Here is a 23772-nt window from a genome sequence, read left to right as displayed (position 1 = left end):
AAAATGGTTCAAATGGCTCTGAGCATTTGGGACTTAACATCTTAGGTCATCAGTCCCCTAGAACTTAGAACTACTTAAACCTAACTAACCTAAGGACATCACACACATCCATGCCCGAGGCAGGATTCGAACCTGCGACAGCAGCCTAAAAATGCACGACGTGGATTATAATAAAGACACACACTGACTTACGTAATACAGAACCGCTACGATGACTGCGACCATTATTACTCCACGTTGAACGCGAGCATCATTAAATAAGAACTGAGGAAAATTATGAAGAAATGTACGGAAACATACTACAAATTATCATTAACATCTAATGATGCCATAATAAAAAGGTCAACAACGGCCTCGACGTGGAGGACGCTACAATAATATTCAGATTGTAACCGATACGCGCTATAAGCATCGCATGGTAATGAATTAATCGTCCTCTGATACCTCGCGAAATGAATGTGCGATGGATTCGTTAGCCAAGCACTATTGTTCATCTCCATCTATGAACCACTGGGTCTCGATGAATTCAGAATCTTATACCGCCAATACTGTGTCAGGCGGAAGCAGCCGTTACTGTGCGTCTGCACTCAATTTACTAACGAAAAATTCTTATGTATTGCTGACACTGGAATCATGTATCCTTTAACCTTAAGTGTATTCTGTACAATGAAAAGAAATGTGAAACGTGCGTGTGGTTAGGGCCTTGTAATATTATTGGTATTTCCGTCCTACGAAAGCTTTGAGTACCCTTTGAAAGACATTTGTTTTGTATAATTTACATAACTGTAAAGATGCGCATCTAGCGCGGACGCCAATACATCGATTGCGCAGTCAAAGAAACATTTTAACAGAAGCTGAACTGTCGTTCCGCTTCGATCGAAATAAAAGATGACGTTAGAAAACTTTTGTAGATCTTCAGATTTTAATGCGCTTCTGCTTGTTATGTGAAAACGTAAAGGAGGTCGACTTTAAGCTAAAAAAGTGAGCGGTCTTGCCAGCGTGCAGACAACATTATTAATTAATAACATTCAAGTAATTTATGTTCGAAACTGTAACTCGGCAAGCTATTGTTATCGGAGGTGTTGAACAGTGCAAGAATTGTCTTTAATGAAGGAGAAAAGTGACTGTAATTTGTGACAAAAACGCGAACATAGGAGCTAGTAAAGGACAGGCTGAAATCTGATCGCACCATAGAGTTAGATAATTACTTAGGTAAGTTATGCTGTCTATAAAGTAGCTCTAATTGCTTGTGAGAATTATTAGAATATATTTAGTGTTTACCAGATTTCTTATTCTATTCTTTTCCTTTATACATTTTTTAACCTCCATGCCACATTATTTTTATAAATGTCAAACAGCCTTTACTACAGCAGAGAATACTGCGGCATCCTGGTCGTGTACAGAAGGCCGCCCCTTGTCTTCTATACAACTCATAGCAGACCCATTTATTAATGATTTCATTTGCAAATGCATTTTTTTTTTTTTACTGTTCATTGTTAAAGGTCCCTTAGGTAATTATAAAATTCATACTGATTACGTAAAGAAATCCAGGTTGTTCTTTTCCAAGTCATAGAAGTCTTTGCGTAATCAAAAACTAGCCTCCTTCTGACAACGATCAGGAGCCGACCAGAAGACGGACGTCTTCTACCGCTTTCGTGTTTCCTGTGGCAAAGCTGTGCCAAACTGGGAACACGACATTCTAGTATGAAACAGATTTAAATTGATAGAATTGAAATATATTTAACCTAATAATAGTAATAATTTTTTTATCATACTAGAGCCTCTAGTCACGTAGACCGGTCGTCTGGTGCAAGACTTAAGTTGGCGCCACTTAGGCGACCTGCGTGTCGAATCTGTACAATAAATGCTTCTTTTTTTAAAATTTATACAACACTGATAACCTCTCAGGAGGCAGGACTGTGTGGTAACTATCACGCGGGATACTGCAGCAAGCAATCTGAGAAGATACGTACATGTAACAGAAACACCTATTACGTCTGTGACCTATCAAAACGTCGACAAAGAGAAAATGGTTCAAGTGACTCTGAGCACTATGGGACTTAACAGCTGAGGTCATCAGTCCCCTAGAACTTAGAACTACTTAAACCTAACTAACCTAAGTACATCACACACAGCCATGCTCGAGGCAGGATTCGAACCTGCAACCGTAGCGGTCGCGCGGTTCCAGACTGAAGCGCCTGTCGATTTCGCCCAGCTAAGAACGACGTGTTGAGTACGCTCAGATATAGGAAGTCGTAGGGGTGGTTGCAGCTTGTTTGAATCAAAGATAACATGCCCTCAAGCTCATTTTTAACAAGCCACAGATGCCAAAGATTTAAAAGCTATTATTATTATTATTATATTGAAACATTTTATATTATTTGCTTACATCAGTGCTTAGCGCAACTTGCAGGAAATTGCAATTCAAATAACTACATCAAGGATGTGGCTTGTAATGGTCTTAGGAACTATAATAATAACAGACTTCGAGAACTGCGACATTTTTGTAATTTATACGGAACAATATCGAACTGAGGACTCACAGTTATCAGCATTTCACTTTGTTCTAAGATTCTGAATGCAGTTCTGCAGACTTCGCCTATGCGACTGTACACAGGGTGCCCCAGGAGGAATGGTCAATATTCTGAGATATAACAGGAACGATCACTTGAAGTAAAAATGACTTTATATGGTCATATGCCACATTCCAAATTGTTTCCGAGATAGAACACATTTAATGTGCATTATGACTCATTTTTTGTGTTATTCAATACACAAAAATGACTTCTAAAGCAGAATTTTAAGTGGTCATTCGATAAAGAGGTCTCAGATTTGTCTAGCGCGCTATTCATTTTATCTACATGTGTTAATAGCGACAGCTGAACACCAAGAATAACCAGTATTCTAGGCAGCGACAGCACCGCCTTCGTCCGCACTGACTACCACCAGTATGGTGCAGATTGTTATTCTTCGTGTCTTATTGTCCTTGCCAATACATGTCGATAAACAACTATCGCAGTGGACTAATAAGACTGTTCTGTCGAATGGGCTCGTAAAATTCCTATTTAAAAATCATTTTTCTGTATTGAATATACATTAAATGTTTTATATCTCGGAAACAATTCGGAATAGGGCCTATGTCCAAATGAAGTTTCTTGTGACAGACGATCGTTCCTGTAATATCCCAGAATACTCACCATTCCAACCTGAGACACACTGTGTATGCTGTATCTTTCCGTCTTTTGCATCTAGGTTCGGTAAAAGTCATCCTTTCAATTACATTTTCCTAATGGTTTATCTTTCCTTTTCTTTCTTGCTTTCCCTCAACTTCCTGTGGTGTGTGTGTGTGTGTGTGTGTGTGTGTGTGTGTGTGTGTGTGTGTGTGTGTAGTCAAGAAGCGTGAGGATGTATTGTTGGCTGCAAGTATGGTCACGACACGGTGAATGGGCGAGTTTTCCTGGCTGAAATATTTTATGTAGCCAGTCAGCCCGCAAAACAAACCACTTGGAACGCAAATGGACAGAATCTTGTGCTAAACGAAACTTCAGAATTTCATGTCTTTTTCGATAAATCTGGAAATTAATGTAGGCAAAAAATGCTTTTACTTAAATATTGTTGGGTGGAGGGGCGTCATGAACGCCATGACTTAGTTCGCCCTCGGATTCACGCTTGGTGTTGTCTTCAGTTTGTTATACATCTGCTTCGAAAGTCAGCAAGTTGGTATTTTGTTCACTAAACGACATTGCCGAACACTGTCGAATGGCTTCCGGAAGTCAAAGAACAATTCAGCAACCTGGGCGTCGTTCTCGACAACGCCCTGGATCTCATGAACGAATAGTGAGCTGTTTGCGGAATCGAGGTTTAATTTTATAGAGGAGATACTTGCTCTCTAGACCGGTCAAACGGGGGATTTTATGATGCGACTACAGGGGATATCCATACGTTCCGTGCAGCAGCTGCCAACGCTGTAACGACAACACTTCCCACGTCTTGTCCGTAGCTCGTGGTCTAGTGCTCAGGCCAGCTGCCTCTACATCATGGAGTCCCAGGCTCGGTTCCCGGCCGCGTCGATTTTCTTCCCTCGGGACGGCGCGTATGCGTTGCCCTAATCATTTCATTTAATCTTCTTCAACACACAAGTCGCCGAAGTAACGTAGAGTAGAAATACTTTAACCAGGCGGCCGAACAACCACGGACAGGGTGCCGAGTTCCTCTAACTCAAGTTTGCTGTCTCTAGCGCCTGCTAGCACGGACAGGGTGCCGAGTTCCTCTAACTCAAGTTTGCCGTCTCTAGCGCCTGCTAGCAAACTAGACAGGTCAGCTTTTCTAGTATAAACTGCTCCTTGCCTGGGAACCTCGCAATTGTATTAACGAGAGCCTACCCGTCCCTTTGTTCCGGAGAGGCAGGTATTGTTGAGATGCAGTTACCGGGCGAGGCAGTTACATTGGCGAATCTGCAGCGAGCAGATGTGTCGCAGCCAGGAAAGCACGTCATTGAGAGGACGCGTGAAGTGGCGGTTGTTTGCTGTTGTAGCTATGGTGTACGGGAAGATGTCTTCGTTGGGTGGCTGTAGGATGATACAAAATAAAAGACATAATTTCTAGTTGGCGTGATGAATGGCAGCTAGCTCGAATAGAAATACACGTTAATGTGGATTAAAATAAAAAAAAGGCTTCATTAGTAGTAACCCGTCTGACACAGTTACGTCGTTTCAATATCTAGGCGAAACGTTGCAAATGAATATGAAATGCAACGAGCCTGTGAGGAGTGTGGTAAGGTACGGCGAATGGCCGAGTTCGGTATATTGGGCGACCTGTTCTTGAGTACCGCTCGAATGGTTGGGAACCGCACCAGAGAGGAAAAAAAATGGTTCAAATGGCTCTGAGCCCTATGGGGCTTAAAAATGGTTCAAATGGCTCTGAGCACTATGGGACTTAACTTCTAAGGTCATCAGTCCCCTAGAACTTAGAACTACTTGAACCTAACTAACCTAAGGACACCACACACATCCATGCCCGAGGCAGGATTCGAACCTGAGACCGTAACGGTCGCTAAATTCCAGACTGTAGCGCCTAGAACCGCTAGGCCACACCGACCGGCGCACCAGACACCACAGCAATTCAGAGGCGGGCAGCTATATTTGTTACCGGGAGGTTCGAGCAACACACAAGTATCACGGAGATCCTTCAGCAACTGAAATGGCAATTCCTGGAGGGAGGAACACGCACTATTGAGAAAATTTAGAAAATCTGCATTTGAAGCTGACTGCCAAACGATTTTACTGCCGCCAAACACACATTTCGCGTAAGGACCCGAAGAGCAGAGCAATTAGGCTCATATAGAGGCGTATAGACAGTCAATTTTCCCCTCGCTAAATTTGCGAAAGGAAAAGGAAACGTACAAGTAGTGGTATAGGGTACTCTCCGCCACGTCCTGTACGGTGGCTTGAGGAGTATGAATGTACATACGTAGGTGTAGACTCTGCAGTTAGCAAACGTATTTCTCGACCAGCGAAGGGACACAGATCGCGGACCCCACGTGCACTTTGTGAAGTATTACGGAACAGCACCTTATATAGTTTCTCTAAAGTGTTGGAGATGTAACATGTTGTTTTGGAGGGGAAGTAAGGCGAGAGCAATGAGCCCTCACGCACTGTACGTTCAACGTTCTAAACTTAAACGTACCAATGCAGGACGAGAGGCCAGGAAGTGAACTGCGTACACAGTTCTCCCGGCCAATAATGCCATACGATCATTTCAGTTCATCGGGTAAGTTCACTTTCTTCTGATCAGATTCAGTGTAACAGTTGTTGTTGTTGCTGTTGTTGTCTTCAGTCCAGAGACTGGCTTGATGCAGCTCTCCATGCTAATCTATCCTGTGCAAGCTTCTTCATCTCCCAGTACTTACTGCAACCTACATCCTTCTGAATCTGCTTAGTGTATTCATCTCTTGGTCTCCCTCTACGTTTTTACCCTCCACGCTGCCCTCCAATGCTAAATTTGTGATCCCTTTATGCCTCAGAACATGTCCTACCAACCGGTCCCTTCTCCCAGCCAACTTGTGTGACAAACTCCTATTCTCCCCAATTCTATTCAATACCTCCTCATTAGTTATGTGATCTACCCATCTAATCTTCAGCATTCTTCTGTAGCACCACATTTCGAAAGCTTCTATTCTCTTCTTGTACAAACTATTTATCGTCCACGTTTCACTTCCATACATGGCTACACTCCATACTAATACTTTCAGAAACGACTTCCTGACACTTAATATTCGATGTTAAATTTCTCTTCTTCAGAAACGCCTTCCTCTCTACTTCGACCATCATCAGTTATTTTGCTCCAGTGTAACAGACTGTTCTGTAAAACCAAGTGAAGAGTCAGGGGTAAGTCGCCCGTTCCGAGGTAGGTCAAAGTAGGCGCGGTAGGGAAGTGTTTGGTCGAGCCAGCAGTGACAGCCGAGCAACAAGTGGCGGAAGCGTCAAGTGTGAGCGGAGTGAGATGGCCCGAGGCGCTCGGCGCAGCCTTCGCCGGCCGCCCGGCTGGACCAACTGGCTCAGCTGTGCGGCCGGTGTCTGGTGGGGTGTGGTGGTGCGTGGTGGGGGCAGGCAGAAGCCCGCTGGACCTCCTCCGGGCGCCGCGGCTGCTGGCAGCAAGGCCACACCAGTCTGCGGCGGCCCGTCAGCCGGCCACTCAGTCAGTGAGGGAGTCGGTGAGTCGGCCGCACCACCATGTGGCTGGCCGCGTTCGGCCCACTGTTGCTCGCAGCTCTGCTCGAGGTCGCGGTCGCGGCCGAAGGCGCGGCGTCTGCAGCGACGGCGGCCTCTGCCGGCACGGCGGCGACGGCGGCTCACGGGCACCACCACCACCAGCAACAGCAGCAGCAGGTGTCTGGCGGCAGCGTGGGGATCGCCGCTGCGCAGTCGTGGATCCCCTACCGGCACTCCGCGCTATCTCTTCAGGTAAGGCGACAGGGCGCACACCTCATCACACGTCCAAGTTATAACACCTGACATTTTTGTTAATGAATGTCAAGCGGGGCAGTACCTATTCCCAAAGATTTTTACTTGATGTGAAAACAAGTCATCATCTCGAAGGGGAAGGGGGCATGACCAGCCCCTCCCCCCTTCCACACAAAACAAAATTATTTTAGTCAACGCATTTACATCCCTACCTACGCCAGTTTCAAAATTTCTCAGCTCATGTTCGGAGAAGAAAGCAGCCAGTAAAGGAAGAGTCTACAAAATGCCAAGGAATTTCTTGAAATTACAGGCTATGTTTAGCAAGAACACTTGCTTGAGGGACTGCTCAAGTCGACGGGCTTGCAGCCTGACTTGCCTGTAGAGGCAAAGGCTGACAGTACCTGTCGTCAAAAACAAACCCGACACGGTTCCCGAGTCCCGGGATACAATCGGCGAACAATAGGATGTGGAGTGAGGGAAAACACAAGGGATAAACCCTTCACTAAGAAATAAACTAACAAGAAGAGTGACATCTTGACTGCGCAAAAACGACTGGAAGACCGGCATCCCTCCGCCATTTACAGTCTCGCGACGACAGTCTGCCGACTTATGTTCGCAACAGTGGCAGAATATTCATAATGTTGAGTGCTGGCTTCTGTTTGTTAATGAAATTATGACGTCGACGAATTTGTGAAAATGCATTATAAATCTACCGGCACTCTTCAAATTTTCACACGAATGCTTTTTGGTTCAAATGGCTCTCAGCACTATGGGCCTTAACTTCTAAGGTCATCAGTCCCCTAGAACTAAGAACTACTTAAACCTAATTAGCCTCAGGACATCACACACATCCATACAGGATTCGAACCTGCGACCGTAGCGGTCGCGCGGTTCCAGATTGTAGCGCCTAGAACCACTCGGCCACCCCGGCCGGAATGCTTTTTCCCTGATCTGAAACTTCTTGGACGCTATGCTAAAATGATGTACTAACCACTGATACAAATTATTATAATATTAAAACATTTTATATATCTAACTGCTATTATTATTAAAATCGTGGGCACCTGTGTTGTGTTAAAACAAGGAGTAACAACAAGAGAGTGGAGTAACAATAACAAAATGGAACCCCTCCCACCTCAATCTCCCCACCCGCCCACAAACGAACCCTAGATTCACGCAGCGTCGCGAAGACAATTGGAGAGCTACTCGAAGGCCAACAAACGGTCTTGGCTTCGATAGTTGATGTTAATGGCCGAGTGCTAGCGATATGGATTTTTAATACTCCCGTTCACTGAGGCGTTTGGTTGAGAATGAACAGCGATCTGTAATCAGCATCGCGAGCTCTCGTAAGGCCTAACCATGGTGGCACGTTCTCTGTGTTGGACACAGAGCTTGTGGAACCATATCAGGGTTCTTCACCGCCCGAATCCGTGCGGTTCCAAATGTGAAGAACAAACTGTTGACAACTGTCGTGTACACTTCCCGTTGCTTCATCTATGTAGCTATGCTTAACGTAAATGCAGCCCTATTATCATTGACAGGTTAAGCAGAACTGGAATACCTCACACAAGTACTTATGTCTTGGGGTGCATCACTTAACATTCAACGATGCATCGTTAATTCAGATGTGTCGTGACACCATTATGGAAAAAAAAAACTTTTACATTTTCACCGACACCAAGTACTATATCGGCGTCCTTCAGTGTCAGCACGTGTGCTCGGTCAGTACAGAGGGAACGCTTCACGTGAGCAGAAGAAACTATGTCAAAACCTCTCGTGTACACTTGCTGAAGAAGGGCACATCGTTGAGACTAGGCAAATGAAAACTCCCAGTCTTGCTTTCCACGATATTCCGTGTTAACACTAAACCTTCGCCTGTCAGGTATTGCTCAGGCAACAGTGCTATGGTGTGAACACTGAAAACCTATTATGATGTGGTGAAGTTCATTTGCTCTGTATGTAACTAGACGAAGTCTAACAGTTCAAGACTGTGGATGTAATGGGTGTCATGAAGTCTTTAAAATTTCACCTACCTGGAAATGCTGACTTAGAATTTATGAAAAACCTGAGGGAATTAAAGATTATGGTTTCACCCACAAATGAACGTAATCACCCTAACGTAATCACCCTAACGTAATCACCCTAACGTAATCACCCTAACGTAATCACCCTAACGTAATCACCCTAACGTAATCACCCTAACGTAATCACCCTAACGTAATCACCCTAACGTAATCACCCTAACGTAATCACCCTAACGTAATCACCCTAACGTAATCACCCTAACGTAATCACCCTAACGTAATCACCCTAACGTAATCATCCTAACGTAATCATCCTAACAATGAACTTAATCATCCTAACAACAACAAATCTTATTGTACTAATTCTCTGAAGACGATAAACCATAATCTTCCTTCCTTTCATTAATATACTACGCAAACACGTCAAATAATGGGCTAAGATGATGCAGCTACCAAGGTTATCACTACTATTAAGCCCAATAGGATAGAATCACAAAGTGTATGGTATTCACCTGCCTTGTCCTCTGTATAAAACTTTTACAGTATCAGTACCAAGAAAACGAAACACTTCAGTTAGCTGGTAATTCACGTTCTTTTAAACGCGTCATTCTTGCTAAACTATGATATTAAGAGTTAGTGAGCGTCAAATATAGTAGATAAAGCGAAAACGTTACGTCAGAAACACTCATTAGAAGGATAGCATAAACTGCATAATCACAAACCAGAAACAGTAAAACAGTCATGCAGGAGTACGGAACACTACCACAGAATACTTCTTTAAGATTCCATAAGGCGCTCTCTCCTCAGAGAATCTTTACTGAGGACAGAAGCTGTTACAACGTGCCACAGGCGCTATCTCTTAGCGGACGCGGTTCACGAATTGGGCTGGCCCACCAGATAACCCACTATAAGCGTCTCCAGGTTGCGTTATACTAAAAAACCAAAGTCAATTTCTGACTGTGACGTCCGCTCCCGGCCTGTCATACTAGAGCAAAAAACACAGTATCAATTAAACACGTTTTAATCTCTCACACTAACGATTAATAATTTCACTTGTGTGAATTAGTCTGATTACATAAACGGCCGAGTCTGAAGTATATGAACTACTATACTTCTTATAACAAAAAGAAGAAATAATTTTAAAATTGAATTTTTTGTCTTAGACAGCCACTCCCTAAAACACGCACTGGTAAAGCGCCAGATGTCTACAGGAAATTTGTGATCGGTTAGTCTTACTGCCACACATTCACTGCTGTCAATATTAAGATCTAAGACACTATAGTGAAAATTCTGCGAAGAATAAAAGCGTTTTTATTTACATATACGCAGCTCTATTCTTAACTAAGTTAGTCTTATTTCGTCATAGCCAGCCACATTTCAAGAAATACCTACGAAGTATCCAGCGTACACACTGTATCAAACAAACAGGATGTAACTGGTACATGTGCAGATAATTTCATATGTGGTACCTTGATATGTACACACATCAATATGTTGATCATATTTTTTCTGCATCTAACAGTCCTCCCACAAATACATCACAAACTTTACGTCCTGATGTTTTCTGCGTGGTCGTACCTGTCCATACAGCCATCTGCACCACTAAGTGGACTACGCCTGTAACTATGGACTACACGTTTTGCGTCCAAGCTTCAACACCTGACCTGCTGTTCGGATAAAATATGTATTAATGGTTTGCTCTAGCCACATGTACTTAGAGGTATTACCCAACTATAAAACATACAATTTGAAATAGCTATGATTATTAGTCTGCCAATGACGCAAATACTGATGTAATATTGTTCAGTGCAGCGTCCTCAGTCATCAACAAAATTATCTGCAGTTACACCCGTTACTCACTGTATAATCATAGTAGTATAGACAGTGCACCATGGCATACTCACTGAAAATAAGCGGAAGTTTTGGGAGCACTTACATGTCTCATGCTTTTGTTCTTCTTTGTAACAGTGTGTGTGTGTGTGTGTGTGTGTGTGTGTGTGTGTGTGTGTGTGTGTGTGTGTGTGTGTGTAACATTTGCATGTGGTACAAGAAGAGCTGCGTGTTGACAAAGTGGTAGATGTGTAAGCTAAATGATGAAACCGTAGTAGTGTTCGCGTTTAACGTCGAATGAAAGTAGTAGCATAGGCAGAGTGGATTGGCGTTTCGTTCGAGATCGAATACTACTACAATTTGACGAGCTTAAGCGTGAAAATTACTTGTGTCGCTGCTGGATCTTGTATTCTCCCCAGTATTTAGAGAAGCAACGCGAAAGCTAAATCAAATAGCTTGAAACAATTCAAGTTGCCACTCCTGAAAGAGTGTTCCGTGTCTTAAACACTGTGCCACTTCGCCCACAGTAACCTAGGAGTAAATGCGGGTATACACTGGAAACCTTAGCGAAATTGTGCTTCTTCGTTTTTGTAAATTTATGGGTTTTGATGCAGAATCAGCCGGCCCCTGTGGCCGAGCGGTTCTAGGCGCTTCAGTCTAGAACCGCGCGACCGCTACGGTCGCAGGTTCGAATCCTGCCTCGGGCATGGATGTGTGTAATGTCCTTAGGTTAGTTAGGTTTAAGTATTTAGTTCTAAGTATTTAGTTCTAAAGGACTGATGACCTCACATGTTAAGTCCCACAGTGCTCAGAGCTATTTGAACCATTTTTTTTTTACGCAGTATCGATTCAACTACAAGTCATTGCGACACGTAATAGGTAGTATAAACACAAGGTGTTTGTAAATGCGTTTCACATACTCTGAGTGGTCGTAATTGGTGGCGAATGCTAGACATAGGTAAGTGAAACGTATATACACACTGTTTTTCAATTTGCTGGCTTTCCGGATGTGCCTATACGGCTCAATAGCGGAATGTCAATTATGATGATACGGAATTAAGGAGAACACAAAACCCATTCACTGAGCGGAGAAAATCTCCGACTCGGCCGAGAATTGAATCCGGGTCCCTATGGTTAAGCAATCCGCCGCGCCGACCGCACGCCTACGGAGGCGGACCATTATACATTTGTTTCCGTAACATTTCTATTGGAATCTGTACAATATCTGTTCACAGTACAAGCCCTTAAAGATAATGTTTTGTACTGACCTTTAATTGCAATGTGCAGCGAATTGTGAGGTATGTGTGCAACGTATCCTGGATGAAAGCCTACAAACACTAAGAAATTGCCATATGCACCGCGGGTAAAATATACGAAATAGTGTACATATATAAGTATTCACAATGCTCTTTGAGGCTATAACAAACTTCAAGTTGAAAAGTTTTGGCCTTGTATTCGCGCGTTAAATGATCTTTAAGTTCGCTGTACCATCCAAGGTAAGGACAACTATTTGACAAACATGGTGTTACATTCCATTATGAATTCACGGTCTATACATAGGAGGAAGGTATAAGGTGTAGTCCCACAGTGCTCAGAGCCATTTGAACCTTTTTTTTTTTTTTTTTTTTTTTTTAATACGCAGAATCGATTCAACTACAAGTCATTGCGACACGTAAGAGGCAGTATAAACACAAGGTGTTTGTAAATGCGTTTCACATACTCTGAGTGGTCGTAATTGGTGGCGAATGCTAGAATAGGTACTCATTACATATGTACTCATTAAGCTAGTGTACAATGTGTGGTAGTGGTATACGTGGTGTTGCAGTATTATTTCTCGCCATTCCTTTTACACAGTGTACAGGAAGAAACATTGTGAAAAGCGAGAATTTTTCCAGTTTTACAGATTTAGGAACGTGTGCTTCCATAATTTCTTGAAACGTCTCCTATTGCTCTTTGTTGAGCATTAAGCATTTCCGTGAGGCAGCGTGCAGCTCTTCTTTGAATCACCCCCCCCCCCCCCTCTCTCTCTCTCTCTCTCTCTCTCACCCCCCACACCCTCTAATCCGACTTTGAGAGAGTCCCAGGCCGTCCAGCAACAGTAAAGAAACAAAAGAGCTTTGCAAACTGCTACCTCCGTGATGAATTATACTTCCTTTAAATTTTTTCATTCAATCCCACTTCGTCACTTGCCTTCCCAACTACTAGATTTACGCTGTCGCTCCGCCTTAAAGCGCTACAGAGAGATACGCCAACATATGAATGACACTGATTCCAGTCACCAATCGCCGATCATTTAGGTAAACGCTATTGCACCTTTTCGTGTATTTACAGAATCCACATTAAATTTAATTTTGCTGTGGCCCAGTTTGTCAATCTTTCAGACACGTGCTGATCAGTACACAAACCCATAGGTACACGAGTAGTGCGCATGGGCAAATTGTGTGATAATGTTTATAGCTCATGACGCTTGCAGCAGATACATTCAATACTGATGACGTCAGTGGAGAATTGCGGCACACGTTGATGGCTCGCAGTTAGCGAACTTTGTTTACTGGTCTAACGAACTGGGAGTCTCTGGCGCTTATTGGACAGGCGTGTGTTTACAGATCCGCCAGTAGTTCGGCTGTGGTTTAATCGCCGTCCTGAATGCGTGTATTCAGGCGCCAGGAATACAAGCCGGCGCCGAGCCGAGGAAACAGTGATAACTCTTGTGACAGTTGTAATCAGCGTCGCTGTTGTATCTATATAGCTGGCGCTCTGTCAATAGCGATGGCGCCTAATGTGGAACTTGGGGGTGGCAGACGCGGCTAGGGACAGACTCCAACGCATGGAATTCTGTCCACAAAGAAGGAAACACTTACTCAAATGTTATATGAAACTGAACTTCAGTACCACAACAGGTAATAATTATTTCATTGGTTCAAAAGAATTTTGGTTTCTTAAATTCGAGCTTCGTTTATTAAAAGGCAAGGATACCTGAAACACTTACGTTTTGCCTGGAGTGCCAACGAGCCTCAGAGAAAGTAATTTCGACATTCTTGATGTTTCAACATTTTTTAGGATTTCCAGCTTTTTACACAGCGACAATTTTCTATTCCCTCACGCCCTTCATAACACACACGTTAGAAAGACTATCGCAGGTAAACAGTGTGGCACATTTTTAAATACACTCGAAGAACTTCGTACGAAGTTTAACTGATCTTCGCATTTATCAGGAAAAGCGTTCATTTCGTTTTGCTGCGAACTGGCAACTTCAAATGCGCTTAGCTATTGCGTGGCATTCTAAACCATCACTTTCACGTATCAGAATGTAAGCAGCTTGTATAAATCATAACGCAAGCAATCCGACGTTAATTGAGCCAGCGAAGTGTACTGACATTTCATTTCACAGTGGGCGCGTCATCACTAGTCTTGGCAAATAAATGCTGTTTTAGAAGTGTATGTTTGAAAACTACACTGAGCTGAACGAAGTCAAACAATACCTCCTCATATCTTGTCGGACCTCCTTTCGCCCGTCCTAGTGCTGCAACTCGAAGTAACATGGAATCAACAAATCTTTGGAAACCCCCTGCAGAAACATTGAGCCATGCTGCCTCTATCGGCTTTCATAACTGCGGAAATGTTGCCGCTTCAGGATTTTGTACACGAGCTGACCTTTCCATTATGTCCCATAAATGCTTGATGGGATTCATGTCGGGCAACCTGTGCGACCAAATCATTCGCTCTAACTGTCCGGAATGTTCTTCAAACCAATCGCCGACAATTGTGGCCCGGTGACAATGGCACATTATCATCCATAAAAATTCCATCGTTTTCAGGAACATGGAAGTCCACGGCTGCAAATGGTCTCAGAGTAGCCGAACACAAAGATTTTCAGTCAATGATCAGTTCAGTTGGAACTGAGGACCCAATCCATTCCACGTAAACACAATCCACACCATTATGGAGTCACTACCAGCTTGCACAGTGTCTTTTTGATAACTTTGGTCCATGGCTTTGTGTGGTCTACGCCATACACTAACTCCACATTTAGCTCTTACCAAATGAAATCGGGACTCATCTGATCAGGCCACGGTTTTCCAGTCGTCTAACGTCCAAGCGATACGGTTATGAGCCAGGAGAGGCGATACAGGCGGTGTCGTGCTGTTAGCAAAGGCAATCACGTCGGTCGTGCCATAGCCCATTTGTCGTACGCCCCACATTGATTTCTGCGGTCATTTCATGCAGTGTTACTTGTCTGTTAGCACTGACAACCGTATCCAAATGCAACTGCTCTGGGTCGTTAAGTGCAGGCCGACGGCCACTGCGTTGTCCATGTTGAGGGGTTGTTTGTTGTTGTTGTGGTCTTCAGTCCTGAGACTGGTTTGATGCAGTTCTCCATGCTACTCTATCCTGAGTGAGGTGAGGGGTGATGCTCGAAATGTGCTACTTCGGCGCCCTCTTGACACTGTGGATCCTGGAGTACTGAATTCCGTAACGATATTCAAAATGGAATGTTCCAGGCGTATAGTTCCAACTAACATTCCACGTTGGAAGACATCCTCGTTTACGGTCATAATTACGTCTGACACATTTTCACATGCATCACTTCAGTACAAACCATAGCTTCGCCAGGGCACTGCCCTTTTTTATCTTGTGTACGCAGTGCTACCTTTATTTGTAATTGTGCATATCGCCATCCAATGACTTGTCACCTCAGTGTATACACGAGTTAAGTGTAAATTGATTACTTTAGTAAAAACGTGATATTTTCCCCACTGGATGTGCTTTCATTCTGACGATCGAATGAATGCTGCAGTTAATGGTTCAAATGGCTCTGAGCACTATGGAACTTAACTGCTGAGGTCATCAGTTCCCTAGAACTTAGAACTACTTAAACCTAACTAACCTAAGAACATCACACACATCCATGCCCGAGGTAGGATTCGAACCTACGATCGTAGCAGCAGCGCGGTTCCGGACTGAAGCGCCTAGAACCGCTCGGCCACAAAGACCGGCTGCAGCAATTAACGAAAAAATCTAATTATGGTCAAAATACCAGGTATGTAAATATGTGCAGACCGATGATGATTGATAAGCATGAATAAAAATTATAAAATAGCAACGGCATCTAATTTAAGCAAACAGGTATTAATCCCTGTTACTTCAACAGTGTGCTCAACTGGATTGCTTGGAGATGAACAGTTTTACATCAGGTCCGCTTTAAGAAGGGTTTCGCCTTCCTCCGGGAAAGAAGAATGCAGATTTGTGAAGAGGTACTTAATATATACCTTTCTGATGTACGAAATGTACGCGACCGAAACAGACATCTTTAAGACGAGCTTTCTTCCGCATCGCGTCTATCTTTTTGTCGCGGGATGCAGTCTACACTGAATTTTCTATCCATTCCCCTGTATTGTGGTGCAATGGTTTAAGGTAGTGGATTTACATTCCCGAGGACAGGAAATCCCTATCCAGTCGTCCCAACTGAAATTTTCCCTCATTTTCGTAAATTCCTTTAGGCGAATACGACGAAGGTTCCTGTGATAAAGCTTTGGCCGTGTCCCTGCAAGAGCTCTCCGAATTACACAGTGCTCAGTCTTTAATTATCACAATGTCGACGAGGCTAACTAAGCACTATTTTGTTCCTCCTCTACATAAAATGCCGGCCGGAGTGGCCGAGCGGTTCTAGGCGCTACAGTCTGGAACCGCGTGACTGCTACGGTCGCAGGTTCGAATCCTGCCTCGGGCATGGGGGTGTGTGATGTCCTTAGGTGGGTTAGGTTTAAGTAGTTTCAAGTTCTAGGGGACTGATGACCTCAGATGTTAAGTCCCGTAGTGCTCAGAGCCATTTGAACCATTTGAAATAAAATAAAGTTACGTGCTTTTCGACAGTGTTTTGGAGTGGTTAAGATTGTATTTTAGGACTCTCTGTTGTGTACTACCTGAGAAGATACGTTAAGACCTTCACCTTCGCTTGTCTCACTTCATGTTCGTTTAACGGCGGTGAAAGTAAAACGCGCCTCCTTAAAACGGAGAGCAGATACAGCGCTATGCATCTACAAACAAGTATTTCTGTCAGAGGAGGCTACGTCGAAAGCTCGACAACCGAACACTCCACGGACGAAGCATGCAAGCGGTGAACGGGAAAAGCACCTTGACAACTGTTGGAGGCGAGCGGTGATGGCGAAGGCAGTGACACGGCGGCTTACGTCATAGCTGACGCCGCGTCATGACTGCGCGATCCACACGCAGGAAGAATGCCTAGGAACTCGCCCGTGCCGACAAAGAGTACAGAAATAAAACTTCGTGTCTGACTATCGGAAGGTCATGAAAAACTCCGAAGAAACACAGACACGCACGACAATTACAAGGTGGCTTTACCGTCGACAAAATGTACGTGCCTCTCAAGTTGATTAGGTATGGGAACTTCATAAACACTACACATAATTATAATGTATATAACAGCTTCGAAACTGTCATTCGGTATGACGCCGCTTAGGCAGACAGTTTATTTACCTAGGAGTTTTTGATTTCGCTTCGCGTGGGACGCCGTTCCACAGTATCCCGCGGTACAAAAATTCCAGGTCAGCAAGAACAGAACAACTCGACCGCTGACAGATTTTTTTTTTTTTTGCTTAAAACTGTAGATATTCAGTTTCATCGTGTATTGAATCATCGACTTGCTCTGATCTTTTAAGCACTAACATATCCTTTGTCGTCTACAATGTATGCCAGCGACTCACCCTTATCGTTAAAATATGTTTTGCAAGAGCAGTCCTTGGCCGGTTATAGAAGAGTATCACTAAAACTGGACTACATACAATCACTAAACTGTTCACTTTATTACGAATACACGGCTCTTATGACCTTTGTGGCTTATTCCCTCTCAACATCAAGGCCCCTACTTGTAGGAGAATATGTTTATGTGCGGACCTGGCGTCGAAATGAATCTTGAACCAGGAAGGGCTCCCCATATGAGAGTCTCCTCAGCACGACTACTGTGCTACTGACGCCAACTTGCAGTGAAATGAATATACGAAAGAAATTTGGTAACTTTACAATTTAGCATATAGCCGATATACAGTTTACTGGAAAGGAAGCACTAAGTCAGTTTCACAAAGACGCATAAAAATCTGTCGTGATCTTTACAGAAGGCCCATCCGGGAAATCGCCACAAAGAACACCTACACATAGATTTCTTCTTCAATTCAAAGGACAATCTGTGAACTTCTTTTTGTACAATGTGAAAGTCGGGGAGCAGGTGCTTCCCAGGTAAATACCTCAAACGGGTCGCTACCCAATTTCGTACCTGCAACAAGGAAGGCATTTTCTTGTATAGGGATATAAGCGACCAACATCATTCCAGAGCGTTTGGAGTTCAACGGCGATTCCGCAGCGCTGATAATTCGCTGTCTGCGAAAAGTGGTGACGACAGTCGTACACTATGTACTGTCTGCCACACATGAACACACAGATATTAAAGACGACTTAAGATGCCTTTAGTGTTTCAAAACGATGGTACGTCTATGATAGCCCTAAAATCCTGCTCTTTCAAGCATAGAAAGGTGACTTTTCTTCACACCCAGTGAACGTAGATGGGGTCCGTGCCTCTCAAAAACCACTCAACAAAAAAAGTGTTTGGAAAACAATGGCAGTAGAGGCACTTACAGACATCCGTGAAAAATCAGGAACCCATTGTACATTTTCCTCGGTTTGCCAGCGTCATTGTGCTGATGTGATGGACGCCATCGGTCGACGCAGTCCATGACAATTCACCAGCGCCGCCTGCAACTGGGAACAAGGTTACTCCCCTCGTCTGCAGTCGCTGTTCTACTCCCCGCGGAAGCTACGCCTCGCTAGATAAGCCGCGACCAACCAGTAGTCTGTTTTGCCGTCGTCCGTATCGCCCTCTTCCGAACCGCAACAGCGGTCACACGAAACAAGTTCACCCATCACACGGCGAAGTATACGGAAGTCTTTATCCGAGTGGTAGCACTGTCATGTTTCTGCCTGAGGAAAGGTGAAGGGGATAGTGATGGACTAGAGTAGTCTTACAAGTTAATCGCTGTTAAACGCTACACGTCTATTCGCCAATGCCCTGCATTGTAGAACACTGACCGGCACTTCCATATGATCAACACTTATCGCAGACAACATCTACTCACAGTGTAATGTAAATCACTTCCCGTTTCGTTTGAATAAACTTCAGCTTGCTTTAATTCTGACTCATCTTATCGTAAAACTCGAATGTAATATTCTTTTTGTAAACTTTTTCGCATAGGTGACGGTGCATTTATTTTAGGCGCCTTCAAAACCAAGTCTCATAGGAAGAACATAGTTTCTGAGAGCCTCCTTGCTTCCCCTTCCATGATGGGCGTGAAAGACTTTCAAATTACCATTTTTACGCAAACAAGTTGGTCAGTTCTAGAGGTACTAGAATCGGCTAAACGAGATTCTTAGCAAAATACGGGAAATATCACTTCTAGAAGTGCGCGAGAGTTCGGATGAATAAAAACTCTGCACTTCAGAATACGGGGAGGAAGCGCGATGACAAGTCCCACTCCCGAACACTGCGCACCACCTGCTGTAATTTGCGATCCACTGACTTGCCCATTCCGTCACTTTATTTACCATCCAGTCATCATCAATAGCTTTAACCCTTAAGTACACCCGATATTTAGACTGACGTTAGTAACTTCGTTAGCTAGTTTTCGACTCCAAAAACAGAAAATCTACTTAATTTTTGTTCAGAAACATGTTTTGACGTGATGTGATGATCAATTAAGTAAACTATAAACAAAAATAAACGGTGACTTTCAATAAAAGATGATAGTATGTAAACGAATCAAACAACCACTTATTTTCGGCCATCACAATCAAGGCATACCTTTTTGTCAATGGAATTGTCGCATCGCTACACCTTTGATTTTGGGTGACTCGGTTGCACTTGCACTGCAGATTCATCCTTCCTAGTATCATTTTCGAAATTTTTGCAAAGAACTTCGTCCATTGCAATCTAGGAATCTCTACAAAAATTTCTGGAATTCATTTTCCTCTTTGATATTTGCTTTTATCAATGCAATGCCGGCTTATTTTATAAAATCTTGGTGCAGCATCTTGCTACTCTTTCTTATACAAGTTTTTCCATAAAAATAGCCCGACTGTCTTAGTACTTCTTGGTTTTCTTTACGAACATTCTCGTCTTATGGCCCTTCAACGTCTTCTATTTCACGGTCAGTTTCGCGGGTAGATATTTTTGTTTCAATGTCACTAAACCTGACTGCATCTTGAAAACAATCTGGCGTATTTAATGAGTCAGTAGTCTCAACAATAGCTCGAAAATTTGATGATCATTCGAACGTTGCTCCCTTCTGTCTTAAAACAATTAAAAATAATTTTTTATGAAAAGTAAGGAAAGTAAAGTTTGTAACTTCATGAGGTAGATTTCGACACGAAGTGGTACGTACCTACGGAAATAATGATCACACATGCCTACATAATGCAAAAGCGCAGCGGGTATTAAGATTACAGAGAAGCGGAGTGGCAACGCTGCAGTAGGAACGGAAATTTAAACGAAAGAGCGACGCATGGGGTAATAAACCAACCCACGAATACAGTTAACGGTTAAACCTGGTGACGAGCTGTGCTTGCACTGCGAGGTGACGGCGCGCAATACGTTGAATTGGAACCTGACAACCTGGTCAGGTGACAAAAGTCGCCGCCGCAACATCAGAGCATATGGTTCGCTTCGTGGACTAATATACTCCTCAAATTGGTTTCAGTTCAGGAAAATAACACCAGTATACTGAATTATCAATTCTTTGCTACTTTCACACTCTGTTTATTTTAACGAAATACAGCACTGTGTTGTGTGTGTCAAGAAACGTTTTTTATTACAGTTAAGTCTTCATTAATTATTTATGCACAGCCTAATTTCGACAGTATAAAGGCAATTACCATCACTGAAACAATACGAACGTCAAGGGTGTCAACAAAAGGCTTTGTACGTAGAGTGATGAAGGCTACAGGCGAGTCACATAATGACGGTACATTAACGACAACCTGTAATTTTTAACGCAGCTCTTAATTGACCTCTTACAATAATTTCATTCCCGTTATCCTCTTGAACATTCCTATACTGAATATGACAATCGAGTGCCGGTGCTGAGAAAATTACATTAAAAAGGAAGCTCGGTTGACGACTAGTGGGCCGTCGACTTCTAAGTGCTTAGAAACGAAACAATACCGTATCTGAAGACTGTGGAAAATATTCCCAAGGGAAATTAGGGAAACCATGGAAAACATAAATCTGGACTTCCGGGCGGAGATTTAATCATCTATTTGGATGCGGAACTTGGTGCGATTGCATCAGTTTACGGTAGGAGCATATGCCCATTAAAGTGTATACAAAGTGTCTCGTTATTCTTGTAATAACTGCGACTCAAAATTTTCAAGCAATAACGACGAACAACAAATATGTACCTCAGAGTCTACTGCAAAAAACAAGTATGAGAGAATATGAAGTGACGTCGACAAAGAGGTCATTACAATCGGCGCACAATCTTGCACACGAGATGGATGAGTCTGAAAACGGGTGATATATTTTTCGAAGGATCTATCCCACCATTCGTTTTATTTAATTTAGGGAAAACTAAACGTAGCAGAGCAAGTATTTGAACCCTGCTCCTCGCTAATGAGTCTCCAGTGTATTGCATTGCAATAACGTTTTAAAATCTTAGCAGGCCTACTCCAAGAGACTCTGAAGATAAATAATTAAAATATATTACTTGTGCATGTCAGCGGTCTCCTTCAGAAGTTCCTTCCCTACTCTAGGCATCGTGAGCGTCGTTGTGTCCATGCGACATACACTGCAGGTTTTCCTCTATGCATTAGAATTGAAAAACAATGTATTTCATTAAGAACAAGTAAATATGTCAGTCATCCTCCTCCGTAGGTGAGTTGTCAGTACATGACTGTCACGCGTAGGACCCGGGTTCGATTCTTGTTACCGCCAAGGATTTTACCTCGGTGTGCAGACTAGTATGGAGTGCACTCACTTGTCGCCCTCGTGAAGCTGATTGAGAAGCTACTTGACCGAAGAGTGGCGGCTCCCCGGGCTGGAAAGTCTACAAAACAGCCGGGAGAGCGGTGTGCTCACCGCATGTCTTTCCACGCCGCATTCGCATGACGCCACAAGGTGGGGGATGACATGGCGGCCGGTAGACATCCTATGGGACTCCACGGCCTGGATAAGGAGCTTGTTAAATACGTCATTTCAAAGTATCTTCCAGTGCCAGAGTGCGTTAAATTTGTGTGCGTTTTGTAATTTGGAAGGGGCATTACTTTCAGTATTGTAACTGCGGTGCAAGCAGCGCTGGTTCGGATGGGATCACGATCAAGCTGTTCGCGGGCTTTTCGTTCTGAGCAGTCGTGGCGTGCACTACTCTTGATAGCAATAAAGTGAAGTATTTGTTCTGAGGTTTTCTTTCCGTTCAGCCAGCTGCATGGACTTTATAATACTGAAATAACTCGATAAATGGCACCGCCGAGTGGAGAAGTACCACCCATAAGCTCATGCCCTAGACGACAACAATTTGAGCCATTGAACCCTGACAACTTATTTTACACGATAAGAAGAACCAGAATTTTTCATACAAGGAGGTCATCGGGAAAAACTTCGTTCCCACACGAAAGACATGCACAAAATAAACTAGTATTGGAAACGATTAAGAGTGATAAGCACAAATGAAGAAGAATGTTACCTCATCTACTGGCTTATTTAATCCGCAGTTTACGACGAAAATTACCTAAAGGGCCGGACATCATATTTTACGTTACAAAAGGACTGAAGTCTGTTCTTTTCTTTGATGTTACATAGTAACTACAGCGACTCATCTTTTCTACTCCCCCATGAAGAATGAGAACTTATGAAGTCTCAGAACGTGCTTTTCCACAATGCGGAGCGCGCGGTTACAGAAGACTATGTAAATCAGAAAAAAATCATCACGCAAGAACTGAAAAAAACTTTGCGCAATTTGATTGCCTACAAAACATGTGCTCCCAGATTGGTTCAGGATTTCACCAGCTGACTGACATACAGCTACACCAACAAAGCGGTTCCTTGTAATAGCTAATACAAAGAGTAAACATAAACCGAAATAGTTGAATATATTTTCAGAAACTCTGCCACTAGCCAGAAAAACATACAGTAAAAGCACCAGTAATTTCCTACAGTTGTGGCGGAATGGCTACTTTGGTATTATTAACACAATACTGGAAAATTCTACAGCGCTGTTCCCCGAGAGGGACCTTGGACCATGTGACCTACAAAGGAAAACTACGGCACACAGATAACATCACAGATAAATTTACGGAACTATGCCTAAAATTTTACGGATTCCTATGTGGGACAGATAAAAAAGAATAACAAAATTTTTAACATTGTTAATGCAATCAAATTAAAGATTATTCAGGTGGAAGGAACAGAGAGGACCTACAACAACTGAAAATTGCGGATGAAGAAATTCAGAACAGAAAACAGTTCAGAAGTAAAATTAAAAGCAAAAAGCTTGAACAAGTCAACAAAAGAAACAGGGAAAAAATGGACAGATGAAAGAGAAGAAAAGCACAGTGAATTAATGAGGATGTTTAGGAGAGAAGAAAATGAAATGAAGCAGTGATTGGCTCAAGCACAAACGCTCTCATAAAGTGAAATAACCGAGAATTATGTATACACTTCATAGGGACCTCGTTTCTAGATAGAGAAAGTGAAGCAACTCTCCAACTAGAAGCGAGGTCTCCTTGAAGTGTAGAAATCGTACCGTAAATTATGCGGTCTGAAAACATAAAAGTAGCCACGTGCCATGTGAGTTGTGCCTAGACGACTGAAGCTTCAATCCCTCAAGATGACAAATTTAACAGATGCTTGGAAAACATTCTTTTTTGTATGCACAGGTTCTCAGACACTTTCACCC

The 23772-nt window shown here is 43.2% G+C and overlaps 2 protein-coding genes across 2 annotated transcripts in view; one reads left to right on the top strand and one right to left on the bottom strand.

Moving 5' to 3' along the window:
- The window catches only part of LOC126418437 (Golgi-associated PDZ and coiled-coil motif-containing protein-like), a 489842-nt gene that overhangs the window by 207760 nt on the left and 258310 nt on the right, over positions 1-23772 (bottom strand). The gene's annotated exons all lie outside the window — the stretch shown is intronic.
- LOC126418436 (uncharacterized) overlaps positions 6674-23772 on the top strand; it is a 225943-nt gene continuing 208844 nt past the window's right edge. The window contains exon 1 of the mRNA XM_050085194.1: positions 6674-6962. Within this exon, the coding sequence (XP_049941151.1) occupies positions 6732-6962 (231 nt within the window). The 5' untranslated portion in view covers positions 6674-6731. The remainder of the gene's footprint in view (positions 6963-23772) is intronic.

This window comes from Schistocerca serialis, chromosome 9, assembly GCF_023864345.2.
Source record: "Schistocerca serialis cubense isolate TAMUIC-IGC-003099 chromosome 9, iqSchSeri2.2, whole genome shotgun sequence".
In the NCBI taxonomy this organism is placed as follows: Eukaryota; Metazoa; Arthropoda; class Insecta; order Orthoptera; family Acrididae; genus Schistocerca; species Schistocerca serialis.
The sequence above is the reverse complement of the archived record's forward strand: the minus strand, read 5'-3'. Positions and strand labels throughout refer to the sequence as shown.